This window comes from Malurus melanocephalus, unplaced genomic scaffold (assembly GCF_030028575.1).
Source record: "Malurus melanocephalus ecotype Western Australia unplaced genomic scaffold, MMel_1.1 scaffold_9, whole genome shotgun sequence".
NCBI classification, from domain to species: domain Eukaryota; kingdom Metazoa; phylum Chordata; class Aves; order Passeriformes; family Maluridae; genus Malurus; species Malurus melanocephalus.
This window is the reverse complement of record NW_026623241.1, coordinates 3,824,435-3,841,398: the sequence shown is the minus strand read 5'-3', so window position 1 is coordinate 3,841,398 and position 16,964 is coordinate 3,824,435. Positions and strand designations below refer to the sequence as shown.

At 36.3% G+C, this 16,964-nt stretch overlaps 1 protein-coding gene across 1 annotated transcript; it reads left to right on the top strand.

Moving 5' to 3' along the window:
• The first annotated feature begins 2,398 nt into the window (after window positions 1–2,398).
• Window positions 2,399–14,770, top strand: RBM46 (RNA binding motif protein 46). Its single transcript, XM_057375229.1, has 5 exons — window positions 2,399–2,552; window positions 6,189–6,656; window positions 8,171–8,953; window positions 13,084–13,143; window positions 14,544–14,770. The coding sequence occupies exons 1-5, from the start codon at window positions 2,402–2,404 to the stop codon at window positions 14,567–14,569; spliced, it is 1,488 nt and encodes a 495-aa protein (XP_057231212.1). The 5' UTR covers window positions 2,399–2,401; the 3' UTR covers window positions 14,570–14,770.
• Window positions 14,771–16,964: the final 2,194 nt, after the last annotated feature.

Sequence of the window (16,964 nt, the reverse complement as noted above, 5' to 3'; positions counted from 1 at the left end):
CCGCCTGTCAATCGTGTCCGTGCCCGCCCTCCGCGCCTGCTGATTGGTCGGGCGGGGCCGGAGCGAGGGAAAGCTGTGGCCGCGGGGCCGGGCGCATGAGGCGCTGACACCGCYGGCGGCCGGGCAGCGCTCTGTGGCATTCGGGTCCCGACGGGGCAGCGCGGAGTCATGCCGTGGCCTCGTCTGTCTGGGGATAGCGGTAGGTTCGGRTCCTTGCCGTGCCGTGGGTAAAGGCGGAGGCAGCGTGACGAGGGACGAAGTGGYGTGGAGGAAGGGCCTTCGGGAGTAGCGCAGGGAGATCCCGGGGATGCTGGGTTTCTTCTCTTCCCTCACTACCCCGCATGCAGTCATGCCTTCTCGCGTGCCTGGCGTTTCTGCCCTGAGGCGTGCCTGAGGTTGGAGTGCATCCTCCATGGGCCTCTKACACCTCCTCAAGGCCGCTTCGCCCATCTGAGCTCCCGGTGCCGGTCTGGTGCCTGCTTACTGCGCTTAGATATAGCGACGTTCTTGCCCGGGTGTTGGCGCTCACCGAGACAAAGGAAAAATCCATTTGTTTCTTCTTCGCTCCATCTTCGTTGTTATCTCCATACCTTGTTAGGCCTGAAGCTGCCAAAAGGTTTCCTAAGTATGGAATCTGCGTGCAGCTTGCAGGCTGTGAAACACAGTATAGTTCACTTGTTGGAAGGAGATGGGACACCCTTTGTGGTAGATAGGAGCCATTGTCCTCTTGACTGTCGGGGATTTTCTTTTGTGCTCTACCCTGCTGTTTTTCTGGAATTTCATTTTATGAAGCCAGGAGTTTTGTTCAGAATTTGTCTCTTTTAGTGGCAGATACAGTTTAAGATTTTCAAGAATGGTTGCTTTCGTGGATTCCTGTCCCAAAATGAATATTGGCTTGATGAAAAGACAAAAAAAAAGAGATATCGTCACCAAAACCCTTCTTTTTTGACTAGGGTGGGAAAAATTACTGTTACCACTAATTAAGAGATTTGTGGAGTCTGTTAGAATATCATATGAAGGCTGTTGTGAAAAAAAAATCACGAAGAAATAGTAATTACATTGAATCAAAGAATATTAGAAATGACAAAGCTGGGGCAGGAGTGGTGTAAGCTGCAGTCCCATCTTTCGATAGTAATGTCATTGCATAACATCCATAAATGTAGTAGGGGAACAGGCACTTCGTCACACCATAAATTGAGTATATCATATTTTTAAAAACTTCAATTTTGTGTAGCAAATAATAATAGGTTGACAAGAAAGATTTGTGTAAGCTAAGCTGTTTTTAAATGTTCTTGTAAAAAGTTAACTGCTGATGTCTCAGGACATTGTTTTTTGGAGGCTTATCCTGAAGATGAAAAAAGCTGAAAATGTAAGGGGCCCTGAAGAACAAACAGTGGTACCTTGCTTTTCTGGTGATGATTTTTTGGGCCGTGTTTCTTTTGGAGAAAGTGGCTTAGCACTTGGAAATGGCATTTGGACAAAGGATTGAAGTGATGAAAAAGATTGTCTGAGTACTGCAGACCTTAARGCAGAAAATCTTGGGAAAAAGTAAATTGGAGAAGGAAAAAGGCAATGAAAGAAATATCTGACTTGAGAAGTTGTTTTGAAGTTTGGCTAGTAAAATTGGTTATTGCCAAATGGTGTAGTTGTTTTCCGTCACTTGGGTGACAGAAACTTAAAACTGTTGGGTGAGATCTTGGCATGCCAGAGAAATAGGAGCAGCAACCATGTTGATATACTTGTTTAGTTTTTGAAGTCGTGAAAATGGATAAAGCCATTTAATAAGGACCGTAGGGTTGGGATTATTTCAAACCTTTAGTTTTGCCAGACATTTCTGATTTTATTATATATTGGCATTAGTTAAATTATTTATGCTCGTGAGTTATTTGAATTCTTTATATTAATTGGACATGGACTTAATGTGTTCCTCCAGTATTTTTGTACTAAAACACAATTTAAAAATAATTGGTATTTTTATAAAATATAATAATAGGTAAATGGAATTTTTCACCTTGAGTTGCTTATTGGTCCCTCACACAACTGTGATAGTATGGTTTATGAGAGAATTCATTCTTCTRCTTGAAAGTAGCATTTTTAAAAATAGTTATGCTACTTCAATTGCGATGGGTGTGATACCACTTATGAGAGTTTGAATATAGAATATGTAGTTGCTGAGTCAAGTTCAAGATTATCCCAACTACAGAACAATGTTCTGAAAACAAGTACATAGGGGATCGAGGTTGGATGTAGTATTGAAATCTTACGCTAAGCAAAGTCGCAGTAAATGGGCAAGTAAAGCCTAAGTTGTTTTTCTATATTTTGGTAGCTTCTTTATGCACATAACAACTTAGAATTAGCTGAATTGGAATATTTGCAATATTCTGTTGAAGCTGTTGCAGATATGCATGAGGAGAATAAAGCTGCAGCAAATGGATGCAGCAAAATCCGAAGTGGTACTCAAAATGGGGCTGCTTTACTTGCCCTAATGGAGAAGACTGGATACAGCATGGTTCAGCAGAATGGGCAAAGAAAATTTGGCGGTCCTCCACCAGGTAAGCATTTCTTTCAGTATTTCTTTTGAGACTGAAAATTAGTATAGCTTAATGTTGTGTATCTTGACAGTGACCAGTAGTAGAAGCTTAATGAAACAGTGTAAGAAACACAACTCATATGGGGAGGGTCCTGATGTGTTTTAAGAGTTTCCAGCAATTTAACATCTCTTGAGCTAGACTGTGTTGAGCTTTTGGTGGATTTAAAAAGTCACAGCTTTAAAAGCAGCTAAAATTGACAGGGAGCAGAACAAATGTGGAACTCAGAATGCCTAGTGTGTTCCATATGACTGAGAACGTACTTCAAAATGTTTAATAGCACAGAAGAGAAAAATAAGTTGGTGGTAGAGGCATAACCTACTTACTGTCTTCCCTTAGCCTTACCCCTTGCATTGGCCAAAGCTTTTTTTTTAAATGAACCTTTGTTCTCTGAGAGAGCACCAGTGAAGATTTAACTCATTTTGTTTTCAGAGTTGATGATGCAACATTTCTTTTATTTTGAATAATTTTTCCAGTGTTGTTGACATCAGCAGTGCACAAGAATTCTGCTACTAGGCTTGGTTGTATGATGTAGAATACAGTAACTCTTCTTTTTGAATCAGATTATGCACTTAGACAAGCAGAAAGAAGAGAAATTCTTTGTGCTGCTCTTTCTGTTCATTCTCGGTTGTGGTGTGTGATCCCATATCTCTGTAAGTTATGCTCACAAGCATGAGCAGTATTTGCTCATTGTTACATATAGTTTAAATTAGAGCCGCATCAAAATTATTTCTCTGGAAGTTTTTCTGTCTGAAATTTTGTATATACTTTTACTGAGCCTATATAAAATAGCAAAAGGAAGCCTTGTGATACTGTTTTGAAAATGGCGCTGGAAAAAGAACTGCAGGGCATCGCTGACTTCAGCCTGTTCTTAAGTTATTACACATATTTTACATAATAATTATGTCTTGCAATTAGAAATTAGGCAGTATTAAGTGTGTTTGTTTAGCAAAATTACTTTTATTAATGAAATCTCATAATGTTTTCTGAAACTAGATGTGTTTGACAAGGTATTTCTTCCATAAATTTGTTCATGGACATTAGGTATCTGTCTTTCCTTCAAATCCTCATGTATTTTCATACTTACTTAGGTTGGAAATTACCCTAAGTTATTATAAATAGTTCTAGGTCAAATGAGACTTGGATGTTTGAAGTGGATTGCAAGAAATTACAGTAAATTTATAAACAAAGGGTTTCACTATGAATTTTGCTTGTTTAAGATGTGAATTCTAGAAACGTGTGTTGCTGTCAAAGGATAGTCTCATGTCAACTGTTCTCAGCAGATATGCTAAAAATTGCCCTAAAAATATTACAGGCTTGTACCGGGCATCAGCACAGTTCTTGTTCAGTTTGTGCCACTTGTGAAAAATGTATCTGTAGAGTTTTTTTWAAAAAAAAAGACAAAAGTGAATTTTCATAGCATTATGTCTGCTGCCATCTAAGCAGTATACCCAGTGATGTCACTAGACATGTGAGTCATTAGAATTACATGGAAGTTTAAGGTGGCATGGAACTCAATAAAGTGGAGGATTGTGACTAATRTTGATTGAACTGCTGCAGAAAAGGYAGTCCCATTTTCTATCATTGATGAATCAAGTATCCAGTCAAGGAAACGCTGGTCAGCTACTGGGGGAATGCTTTTGACTAACTTTACATGTTTGCTCTGAGAAGTACATRTCACACTTCGGCAAATGTGGCACAGACCAGTTTTCTTTAAGTCAGGAGTCAGAGGTTAATTCCAGTTGGCAATTGTTTTGAACTGCTAAGTTAAGCAGCTTTGAAATTAGAAGGGGGGCTTTTTATATGGTAGATGTCTTTTGCTTACTGAGAAGCGTTGCTCAATCAGTTACCAGGCTGAAGAGGATGGTAAAAGTTTGTTTAGTTAATAAATAAATAAAGATTGCTATTTAATTTTGCAGTTTCCCTACACAATCTTTTCCTTGACTGAGGTGTGCTGTTGCTTTTGTGTCTGGAGCTCCTAAATGGTGCACAGTTGGTTTACTGTTTTGATATGGGAACAGACTGGCACGATGCAAATGAAGGCAGTACTRGCCTGCAGATGGTGTTAGCTGCCATGTCCAGTCAGACCTCAGGTGAAGTGGTCAGAGATACCAATAAAGGTGAAAATGATGAAGATGTGGAATGCTGTGTGAAAAAGTGCCAAGCCTTTTGCTAGATAAGTCATGGCAGTGTGACTCCAAATGCATGTCAATTCTGATGCCTTCCATGTGTGCCATGTAGTTTTTCTGTACAGTATATAGATGGAAAATCAGTCTGTGAGAAGATAAACATGTCCCAATTCTGTCAATTTTTTTTCACAAATAAATTATAGGCTCTTTGACGATACTTACATGAAGAAAAAAGTATTAATTACAAAACTATCTAAATATAATTTATTCTGAACTTCAAACCAAAGTATATTATTTAATCATCTTTCTGTCTTAACTTGTCAAGAGTAATTATTTTTTCACCTTGCCTTGTTGTGCTTTGTTRTTACATACAAGTACTTACTAAGTTTTGTGTTAGTTTTTTCTGCCATCTTTGTACTTCTTGCTTTTTCTCCTATAGAAAACCTTTCTTGTCAAGAGCTTTAGAAAGCTTTCAGTTATGATTTGATATCTGCCTTTGAACCTTCCACCYGATTTGTTTGTCTGGTTTAAAAGAAGAAACCTAGCCAAACATACTTCCAAATTTTTTTTTATAATTTTGAGAAAATAGAGTGCCATATTTGAAGACCATAGCCCCACAATACTAAAAGCACAAATGCATTTTTACATTATCAGCTGAACGTATCTTTCAGTTATATGGCASAGACACAAAAGAATGTGTGAATATCCTTGGCTTAAGCAGAGAAGTATAGATGTTCTTGTAGCTTTCAGATGTAAGCCAAAGACTGAGTTGTTCTGTGGATTTTATTATTTACTTCTTTTTTCCTACCATCCCCTTCTGCTTGTGAAAACTGTGATCTGTTTTTAGAGTAAAAGTATTCAGGTTTTTTGGCTATTGAAGAAAGTTTGGCTCTGTATCCTGCCTTCCTTAGGGAGTCCTTAGGGAGTCCTTAGGGAGTTTTATTGGATGAATGAAGGTGGAAGCAAAATGTTTGGATATTTTGAATGATGTCAAGGAAGAAATAAAAGTGCTGCATTGGGGAGCCTTACCTACAATTATAAAAATATGAGCAAGAAGTGCAGAGAAACATTTTGCAACTTTAAAGCATTATAGTACAAAATACGACTGAAGTTCTTTCTTAGGTATCTTTATCAGTTTTATTAATAACTAAAATAAAATTACAATGAGCAAAAAAATGATTGAAGTAGAGACACATGGCAAACCTGTCAGTGTTTTATATAAACAGGTACAGTGTGTTGTTATAAAGATTCCATTGCAAAAAAACACAGAAGAGAGAATTGAAAGAAATACAAACTGGGGGTTTCTGGCTTTTTTAATTTAAACGTAAAAGCAGTAAGACATAATAGAAGAGAACGTGCTAGTTCTCAGTTGAGACCAAAAATAAATAACTCTCACCTTTGAACTGGTTATGGGGGAAGTGTGCCTATCTAGCATTTGTACTAAGATTGCTGTTGGACAATTTATTTTAAGGTTGGGAAGGTCCTCCACCACCTCGTGGATGTGAAGTTTTTGTGGGTAAGATTCCTCGTGATATGTATGAAGATGAACTAGTTCCTGTTTTTGAGAGAGCTGGGAAGATCTATGAGCTCAGACTGATGATGGAATTCAGTGGTGAGAACCGAGGCTATGCTTTTGTGATGTATACCACTAAAGAGGAAGCCCAGCTGGCCATCAAGATTCTTAATAATTATGAAATTCGTCCAGGGAAGTTTATTGGTGTCTGCGTAAGCTTGGACAACTGCAGACTGTTTATTGGAGCAATTCCTAAAGATAAGAAGAAGGAAGAAATACTGAATGAAATGAAAAAAGTTACAGAAGGAGTGGTGGATGTCATTGTTTATCCAAATGCTGCTGACAAAACTAAAAATCGTGGCTTTGCCTTTGTAGAATATGAATCTCACAGAGCAGCTGCAATGGCTAGAAGACGACTAATCCCAGGTAAAACTGTAATTATAAACTGAGTTTTTGTGGGGAGTAGCTGTTTCCGTATTGTGGGGGGATGAGATGGTGGATCATCTCTGTTTTCCATTAAGATGTTTTGAGAGTTAAAAAAACACAGTATTGCCTTTTGACTGAGGAGGATTTTACTTTTTATGTTCTTTTGTTGTGGAGTTCCTGTTAAATTTTTTTTAAAGAAGCTGTGATTTAAGTAGATACTGACAAAAAATAGACATCAGTTTTATGTAATTTAGCTTTTGTGATTTGCACCAATACATATTTGTGTTAGCACACATCCAGTTTACACATCCAGTTTTCATTTACATGCACTAGGCCCTGTACACAAATTTTCTTAAAAGTGAGCTTAGAAAGAAYAATGCTTTGAATGTTCTCAGTATTTTCTGTGGATGAAATGAGTGATGTTATTTTCATCACTGTGAACTATGTGAATGTTTCATATTTTAAAAATATCAAAAAGTAGTATCTAGTATTTTACTAGAAAATAATTTTAAGATCTAACAATTACAAGATGATTTTTTAATTGCACCTTATATGCTTGGAAGCAGGGAAAGTAGAAGGGATTAAATGTTCTGAAAAACGGAATAGGTAAAGGTGCAGTTAAAAAGGGAAATTCTAGAAGGGAAAGGAAATGAAATATGGAGCAATTGAAGCAATATAGTTAAAGAAGCAATCATTGAAGYAGATAATACAGCATTAGCTTTGCTGAAATGAATGGCAAAACTATTCAGGCTAAGATGTAGGCAAGTCTTATGTTAATTGCTGACAGTGTTAAAGGAGTATTGCCTAAGGGTTGGTTATATAGTGTGTGCAAATATATATGCTAATATATAATATGCAGAAGTATATACAATATACAAAATGCAAAATATCAAACATAAGAATAAATATCAATATAATACTTACAATAATATGTAATGTATTCAATATACAATTCATATATATCTATCTATATATATTCATATATATATGTATATGTGCAGAGTGGTTGGAGAAATACCTCTCGATCACTGAATGGAAAATAAACCAGCATGACATGACATGAGTAACAAAGCAGATTTGTTTTTGTTTTTTCTTTTCATTTGGGTTCTGGTGTCTGCTGCATCATAGRCTAAGGCTTGTGCTAGAGATACACATTTATATTACTATTGCCAAGTGTTGCCCATACTTCTTAAACTGGTAATATTATTGAGTAGGCTGTGTTTAGTTGGTAGTTAAATACATTATTTTTGGTCTCCTTGTGTGTGTGTTTATATGCACATCACAGTCTTTTTTTGATGCTTTATCGTGCTTAMTGAGCCTAAAGGTAACAGAACACTTGTCATTTTTGCCAAGTCACATTTACTTTAACAATTTCAAGCAACTTTAGTAGATGAAGGCAACAAAACTTAGTTTATTGTGGTATGCATCATGTTTGCTTTTCGTAGAGGTAGGTGATAAGAATGATTCTGGTTTCCTTTGCATGTTTCTTACTTATATATGCTTCTTTGCTRTAGGAACATTCCAGCCCTGGGGTCATACTATTCAAGTAGACTGGGCAGATCCCGAGAAAGTAGTTGATGAAGAAACTATGCAGAAAGTTAAAGTATTGTATGTGAGAAATTTAATGATATCTACTACAGAGGACAAAATTAAAGCTGAATTCAACAAGTTCAAACCAGGAGTAGTTGAACGTGTAAAGAAGTTGAGGGACTATGCTTTTGTTCATTTTTTCCACCGTGAAGATGCAGTTGCTGCTATGTCTGTAATGAATGGAAAGTGCATTGATGGAGCCAGTATTGAGGTGACACTGGCAAAACCAGTTAACAAAGAAAGTTCTTGGAAGCAACATTTTAATGGTCAGATAAGTCCCACTTCTGAAAATCTCTTAGGGTTTCCTAACAAAGAAGATGGTACTCAAAAATCCTTGGCAAAACCCGCAAGTCTTTCAGTTCGTCTTAATGGTCAGCACAGTCCAGGCCCCCCTGAAGTTGAAAGAAGTACATACCCCATTTTTCCAGGAATAAAGCTTACTCCTATTAGCATGTATTCTTTAAAGCTGAGTCACTTCAGTTCTGCAGTAATGCATCTGGATTATTTTTGCCATAAAAATAGCTGGGCACCACCGGAATACTGCTTGTATTCAACCACAAGTCAGGATGGGAAAATACTCTTGGTGTACAAGGTGCTTATTACCAGTATTGCAGATGATACCCAGACTTATTTCATGCCAGAAAAACTCTGTACAACAGTAGAAGATGCAAAGGAATTGGCAGCACAGTTCACACTTTTACATCTAGGTAAGCATAAACACTTTTAATTATATATGAAGAACGGAAGCTAGAAAAGTTACTTTTAAATAGTTCTTGGTGTACATATCTTGGTGTGTGTGTATATTTTATATAAAGTATGAGCTAGTCTGCAGAACACTTGATTCTTGTGTTATTCAGTCTGGACCATCAGATGAGAGCACTGAGGAAACACTMTAGATACATAAACAGTCCGATGGCAGGGCCTTTTTGGCTTACATTTATCTACAGCAATGATGTATCAGGAAGAATTAGATGACTTGTAAGTGGCTTAGGTTTAAGGTCATCTCTGAGATGATTAAGGTCCTGATAATTTATTTGTAAGTCTGTYTGTGTTTCAGCATCTTTATGTGTGTTCTATTTTTAAAAATTAGAATGCAACTACTAGAAGAGGAAAGTTGATACATTATAAAATTGGGGATCTTGGACTTTTTGCTTTTTTTTGTTTGGTTGGTTTTTTTTTCTCACCTGTTCTCGTTTTGGTGAATTGAAAAATATATTGCAGTAAACTTAAAATAGTGTTGCCATTCTCTTTCTCACACTGCTACTTAGCACTTGTTCTGGAAGTCTCTTGATGTATATGTCAGCTGTGATGAGATTTTTGCTTTGGATGAGTTCATAGCACTCTTAGTTCAGGCTTGACTATGATGCCTTTTTTTCCAATGAATAACTAAAATGTAAACCAGCTTTTTCTTCTTGCTTATGTTCTTCTTCTCCTTGGATTTGGCATGGCCAAGAGGTCTTAAAGGAAGAAGAGCTTCCAAAGCACAAAGCCTTATACATGGTCTCCACTTCAGCAGTGGTGTGTTTGGTTTACTTTAATGGACAATGTCCAGAAGGTGATGCTTGCAGAAGGTCAAAGTGTTTTTTAATAATAAATGGCAAAGTATGTGTCTGGTTTTGTACACACCATGGGCAGCATTTGACTAGTTGAGCCTCTGTTTCCATATTTTTCTAGCGAGGAAAATTAGGGCCGCACCTTTATAACCCGTGTAATTCTGAACACAAAAGATACACGGGTACTAAATTTAAAATAGTGGTGTGAGGCTCTCTTTAAAACAAGAATAAAGACAGTGCAGGTTTTGTACTTGACCATATGTACCTGCCCTGTTTGCTTCTTCCATTACSTAATGTTATTTTCTCTCTTACACTTCTCTGGGAAAGAATCAACTGAACAATTAAGAAAAGTTAGATTAAGWGTGACTATTCCCAGCTGTGGGCAAATCCTGAATGCAGACAAGTTTAAAATAAAAATGAAGGCTGTATTGAGATTTTTATCTCTTCAGTTATAATTACAAGTGCTATAGGGAAAAGATATTARAATGGATTTAAATTAATAGTATTCTAAAGCTTTTTAGCACTTGATTGTGCCATGCAATCACAGTTAATGTGAATTGTTATTTAGCAGAATTTTCAAATACTAGGGTATTTTTCTGACAGCTGTCTACATAATGGCCTAGTGCTAGTAATGCTGTCTTGTTATCTTTGAATAACACCTTTTTTTTTTTTTTTTTTTTTTTTTTTTTTTTTTTTTTTTTTTTTTTCTTTTGATGGCCTCTGTGCATTTTGGTTTGTGAACATTTGGCCCTGCAAAGAGCATAGGGAGCCCCGATGCGAAGTAGACACACAAGGCTGACTTTTGAAAGATACACATCTTTCATATTGATTAAAAACTCACTTTTTGATGTTGGCATTGTTGATATGGAAACATAGCTCTAAGGAGTCTAAAAGTCTAATTTTTTTTCCCTATCCTACAGAAGTTGTTTCTGTTCCAATTTAATACTGAAAGAAATTGAAAGAAATATCTGCAGGTAGAGAAGAGTTGGTGGATGTGACAGAGTCTTTCTTATGGAAGTGTCTGTTGCATGTTTTGACATGTTGAATGATCCTGCTGCTGGATGCATGGGCTGTGTTTTTGGTGTTTGAGGGTTTTGTCTGTTTGGGGTTTTTTGGAAACTAGCAGTGATCTGTGAAAGGTCTGAGTGTTGCTTGGAAGCAACTTACTCTAAACATGAATGTACAAAAATGACATAGGGACTAATTCTTTCTGGTAAGTATCTTCTCTTACAGGAACCTAATTTTTTGGCCACTTAGTTTTTGATGACCTGTACAGGTTGGGTTTTGTTTTGGTTTTTTTCTTTTTATTGCGTGTAAGTAGTTAAGGTAAATAAATGAGAAAGGGCTATTCTGATAAGATTTTAAAATTTGACTGCTTTGATTAATAATCTCAAGGCATTCTGGCTCCTTTTTTTTTGTGATGTGTATTTCTGTATTTACTTTCACACATTGCAGAATACTTGCTTTTGACACAAGTGTATACAGTACACAAGTGTACAGCAGTCCCGAGCAGACAGCAGTACTACAACTAACCACTTGGTGTCACCTGAATATTTTGAAAATTATGGTTCTTAGAAAACACAGAAAACTGTTGTCAGGGAAGGATTARTAAGCTATATTTTAATGTTGCTAGATAAATCACTCACAGATTAAGGAAGAAAATCACTCAGGCTTGGCTAAATGTGTGGAAATCACATATGGATGTCCATTTGTGAAAAGGGGAGCAGAGCTACATGTTGAAATTTCAGAAGGTGAATGTTGTTAGGGGGAGGAGTGAGGTGATAGAGGAACAGAATAGGGAAACACTTGAATGTCCTGTAGAAGAATTAATACCTCTTCCATTATTTTGAATACCATTTCTACCTAAATAAGTCTGTGCCTTTAGGAGTTACATAACACCTTAATGTCATTTACAAAATGGTGCTTGGCTGTTAAATGTGTTATCCAGTTAGAAAAACATGTTAGAACTCCTACCTCTTGCCTGTGCTGGAGGCTGACTAAATGTGAGGCAGCTCCAGTTCAGAGACGGCATAGTTSTGTGATTAGCACACACTTGATGGTCCAGAAGCAGAGTGGTCAGTGCAGAGTCAGATTTGACATAGGAGATGTTATCACTCAGGTCCTTTGCATAAATAATGTCGATTTGTAGCTTATGGAATCAAACTGATTCAGACTTCATGAAGTCAAACATGGCTTTAGAGTACAGGCAGAAGAAAACTTGAAATTGCATAGATAGGCTCTGGATTGTTGGAGAATTCCCACCTCATTTTCTTTAGTAAGAGTAAACATAAGCCTGGAAAAGCAGAGCATTCTTTTGAAAATTGTTGTTTGTTTGCTTGGTTGGTTTGTTTTCACTTGCTGCTGGTGGAATTCCACTGGTTTAAGGAAATAGCAGAGCATGTCAGAACCTATTTCTAGTCCTTAAGATAACAGTCTCTGTAGCAAAGCCTGAGTCCTGGGAAATTCTCTCCCTACTGAGTTTGACTTAAGGGTGATGTGGAAGAACGGGAGAAATTTCAGTGAAGTTTCTTGTTTCTAGGATCTGCCAGGTTTTAAATGGGTATTCTCCTGTTGGGTCTTCCTTGCACTTTCACACATGCTATTTCATGTTACATGTCACTGAGACACAATTTATGAAATTAAGTTTTAGGTAGAAGAGAATATTTAAAACTCTTTATAAGAAAAATATAAATGTCCATATCAAGAGAAAACCCTTTAATAACTAACTGTAGCACATAAATTTCCTTCCACTTCCCCACGTATAATTTTTATAGTAAATAGCACTGAAATAGGTGGTGCAGGCATTGTATCATACTACTATGAATTCATTTGTTTAAACATCTTAAATACTGCATGCAATAGCAATTTAAGGATAAAACTTTTATAAACTAGTTGAAGGGTTTGTTTAGCATCTGTGTCTCAGAACACATGTATCTGCAGACTGCTGTCCTAGATTTTGGACATTAAGCCTAAAAGTCAAGTGAGATGGTTTTTGTGCTTTTTCTTTGCTTAAACATTGCCTTGGGTTGCTCTATCAAAATTAATTACATTGCTGTTGGAACAATCAACAGCCACAAATTGTAATATGTTTGAAAAAAATGCAGAAGTTGCTTGCTTTGTTTAGCAAATACAGATGATAAGTGGTGATTTGTGGTTTGGGTGATTTTAGTGGTTTTAGTGATTTTTAGAAAGGCTCAATGTAGTATAAAAAGTTYTTTAACAGTATGAATTTAGAAGTCTGAAATATTGTTCAGATTACTTACACATAATGGTTTTTCTTGCAGCCCCTGAGCAAGCATATATAACACTGCTGTCCCTGAATGCAGCATGGTGGGATAATAAAGGTGAGTAAGCCTGCAGGATTGTTTATTGCTGAGTTTTGCCCTCTCAAAGACAGTCTTAGCTGCACTATTTGTTAGAGAAGTTGTAGTTTCCCCACAGACACAGCTCTAAGAAGGCTTGTAGAGTTTCTCTGTTGCTTTTTTCCAAAGGAGACTGTTCCTCTACTGCCCTATACCTTCTGATGGATCACGCAGTCTGTTGTTCTTGTTGGTTGTGCAGCACAAGGGAAGGTTATGGTTTTTACTACTAAAATGACTGAGTCATTGTTAAGTCATTTYTTAATTCTTTCTCTTTCCTGCTTGGGTTGAAATTTATGTTCAGAAATGGGAGCTCTTACTACTCTGGTATTTGAACTATTTTTTGGCTAGTCAGTTTAATGTAAAAGAGACTAAGTCTCCTCTAACTTTTTTTGAATATGCTGTTGTGGACGAACTTAAATGTGTATATCTGTCACTTCTGAAACCTTCTTTTTTTTTTTTTTTTTTCCTTTTGAATGGCATGAGAATGTTTTTTGAAAGCTTACAAGGCAGTTTGAAAATGGCATTAAATCCATGCTCTGTGTTAACTTGACTGCTGAAAGCTTCCAATCTCAGGCACACAGAATATTTCCTGAAGATTCAGTTATTCTGCGGCTTATGGACAGGGAACACAAATTTGTATACTTTGGCCTGTATAGGAGAGAACTTGGAAAAAATAAGACAGATACAATAATGTTGGACTATATTTTTCTCTAAAATGTCTGCATTCAGTAAAGTTAGTCACTTCAAAAAAATATATAATTTAGCACCCTTTTTTCTACTCCGCTGATGATCTTAATAAAGTTGAATTTTGTATATGCAATATTCATAGAATACTATGAACTAAGAACTCTCAGCTAAGAACTTTGTGCTTAGTTGAGTGTAGATTCTGATCTAAAGTGCTAAATATGCAATATGAATGACTGCTGCTGTGGTATGTATGGTTTGTAGCTAATACAACTCAGAACAGTGATCTAATACACACTTCAGAGTTGTCTGCATTAATATTTTGTGTTCAGTGAAGGTGAAATAATTACTATTATTATGAAGTTCAGTTAAGTGTGTGTGTGTGTGTGTGTGTGTGTGTGTGTGTACAAATATGTAGAACGAGAAAATGCATTCAGTACCAAAGAATGAGGTCTCTAAAAAGTATAAGGCTGTTAGGAAAAAAAACCCTTGAGCAGCTGACTAAACAGTTTCTTAATTATTTTGAGTTAGTATTAATGCTGCAGAGGAAAGGTAAAAACGCAGCATTGGCATAAGACTATGCTTTCGTTACAACATTCTCTTAAGTTCCTTAATAGTTAAGTCCATCTTGAAATGGGTAATACAGTATGGTTGCTGAAACCAGTCTTTTTCATCCCCCTCCCCCTCTCTTTCTGCAGCCAACTGTGCGCCCTACTTGGTTTGAATTTCCCTGAAGAAGAGACGTTTGGAATTTAATGCTTTGGATCTTGTCATGAAAGGAAAAAGAACACCCCACTGATACATAATTACTGGAAATTCACATTCCATGTTTATTGATGAATAATTCTTCAAAACATGTATTAAGCATTTCAATTTAAAGATTAGTGAAATTGAATGTTAAATTGTTTTGGTTAGTTTGATTAAATTTGGGTTTCAAAAGATAAATTGTTTAAAAGATTTTTACTACCTGTAATAGTCTGTACAACAGTAAATTATATTTAGTGTTGAAATAATTTGCTGTATTCTCACACAGAATTTTTACAGCTTCTGTTGTATGTAATAATCTTAAACAAATGTTAAAAAAAACCCCACCAACAAAACAATAAACACCATTCTGGCAACCCTGCCTTTTCCAACATAAACATGCATGATACAAAATTTAAATACCATCTTCAAGTTAGCTTCCATTAACTTGATGTAAAATTTTATACAAAGAACATGTCCAATAAAAATATTTGCTTCTGATATAGCATTACATCAATGGAAAACTGGTATTTTGAGGGACTTTATATCAGTGTACTGTCAGGCTACGTTGCTGTAGTCATAATATTGAGATACAATATGTTAGTTAATTCTTGAAGGCAAAAGCAGGCAAAAAAGAAATCTTGACAGATACAAATTACATGTACTTTTATGTGCAGCTCACTAGGTTGCATTTCCTGTTGTTAGCACCTCTCTGTTGGGACACACATGTGCTTTCATATTCATAGAGGCCTTTCTTTAATCCAGGCTCTCCCTTGAAACCAGCACTTGTGCTTGCCTGGGGTAGCCATGTGGAACAACAGCTTGCTCAATTTCTAATCAGGCCACGTTCTTCTTAAAAAGCATTGTTTAGCATTAAACTGAAAATGGTTTTTGATTTTTAAAATCAGATATATGTAATTCATTTTGAGTGAGCCATCCTTATTTTTATTGTGACTMTTTGGCATTTCTCAGTCAAGTGCTTTATTTATTGAATGACAAAAGAATAACAACCTTTTTTTTTACCCTTTTAAAAATCTGAAACTAGTACAGTAGACCATTCTTATTTTTGGAATTTTAGACATAATTTCAGTTTGTTGACAAGGAGTGGGCCWGCTGGTTAAAATGTCTAAGGGCCTCACCTATGCAAGTATTGTTTGTAAGCTGTTGTATCTGAAAATTGTTTGTCAGAAGGGAATATTATGTAGACAGAAAACAATGCAATGGAAAGATTTCAAGTTGAATAATTTTTCTTAAAAGCAATCAACTGTTGTGGTCCACTACGTATTTTGGTTCAGTGTATTTCATCACCATATTAAATTGTCCTTTTTGCTGTTAATTTAGGTGCAGTTATAGCAGTTTCATTTTATTTGCATTTGATATTAGCTACGTAATTCTTTTAAACGTTGCAATTTCTAATGTTGAAATAATGTGTTTGACTTCTGTACACGAATTAACATTTATATTAAATTTATGCTGTTCATATTTGGTGTGTGTAAAAGAAAAATAAATTATTATTTTAGACATGGTACCTTCACAAACTTACTTTGCAGCATTCACTTTGCTTTTTCTAGTAGCAAGCATTGGCCAGAGGCTCCAGTGCTTTGCTGAACAAAAGGAAGGGTGATTAAGTGGCTGAGTGAAGCATTGAAAAAAGAAAAGTAATTCTTAAAAAGCAAGTTGGCTGATTAGCTTCTATTGCATGTGCAAGCTGTTAAAAGRTTAGGATTTTCTAAAAAACTCAATGGAAAAGGGAGCAGTCAACTTGTTTAATCCTTGTTTAAACCAAGTGGTTCCTAAGGCCAAGACAAAAATCAGTGTTTGAGATAGAATGATACAGTATAATGCTGATAAGATACGGGATTGGTAATTTATTAGTATTTTCGTGGCAGCCTGACAATTCTAGTCTAGACTACTGAAATAAGCTTCATTTTATTTTTCAAGTGTCTTGATGAAGACTCAGGTTTTTGCATTTTTGATGGAAATCTGGACCAAGCAAATGGAGGTCAAATTGGTATTGTTAGCTGCTTAAGGGAGCTGTGGGCCAAGGTGCACAAAGATTGTATAATATTAGAATGAATATCAGAAGAGCTGCAAAGAAAAGTACCTCCTCAGTGAACAAAAGGAGGTACTGCCCAGTACTATAGAAAGCCATGGGGATTGCATTTTTCAGGTGTGTAACATCCTTGATCAGATTTCCAGTGGTGTTCCCATCTTTAAGGCGAACCCTACTCCCCCCCAAATTTTACTACAAACTAGCAGATCCCATCATTATTAMCATGAGCGTGTATCTTGGTAATTATTTTTAATATTCCCAATATGTGTGACAGTGCTAAACCATTATCAAGCATTTGAGTGTAATGAGTACTGTGTTTATT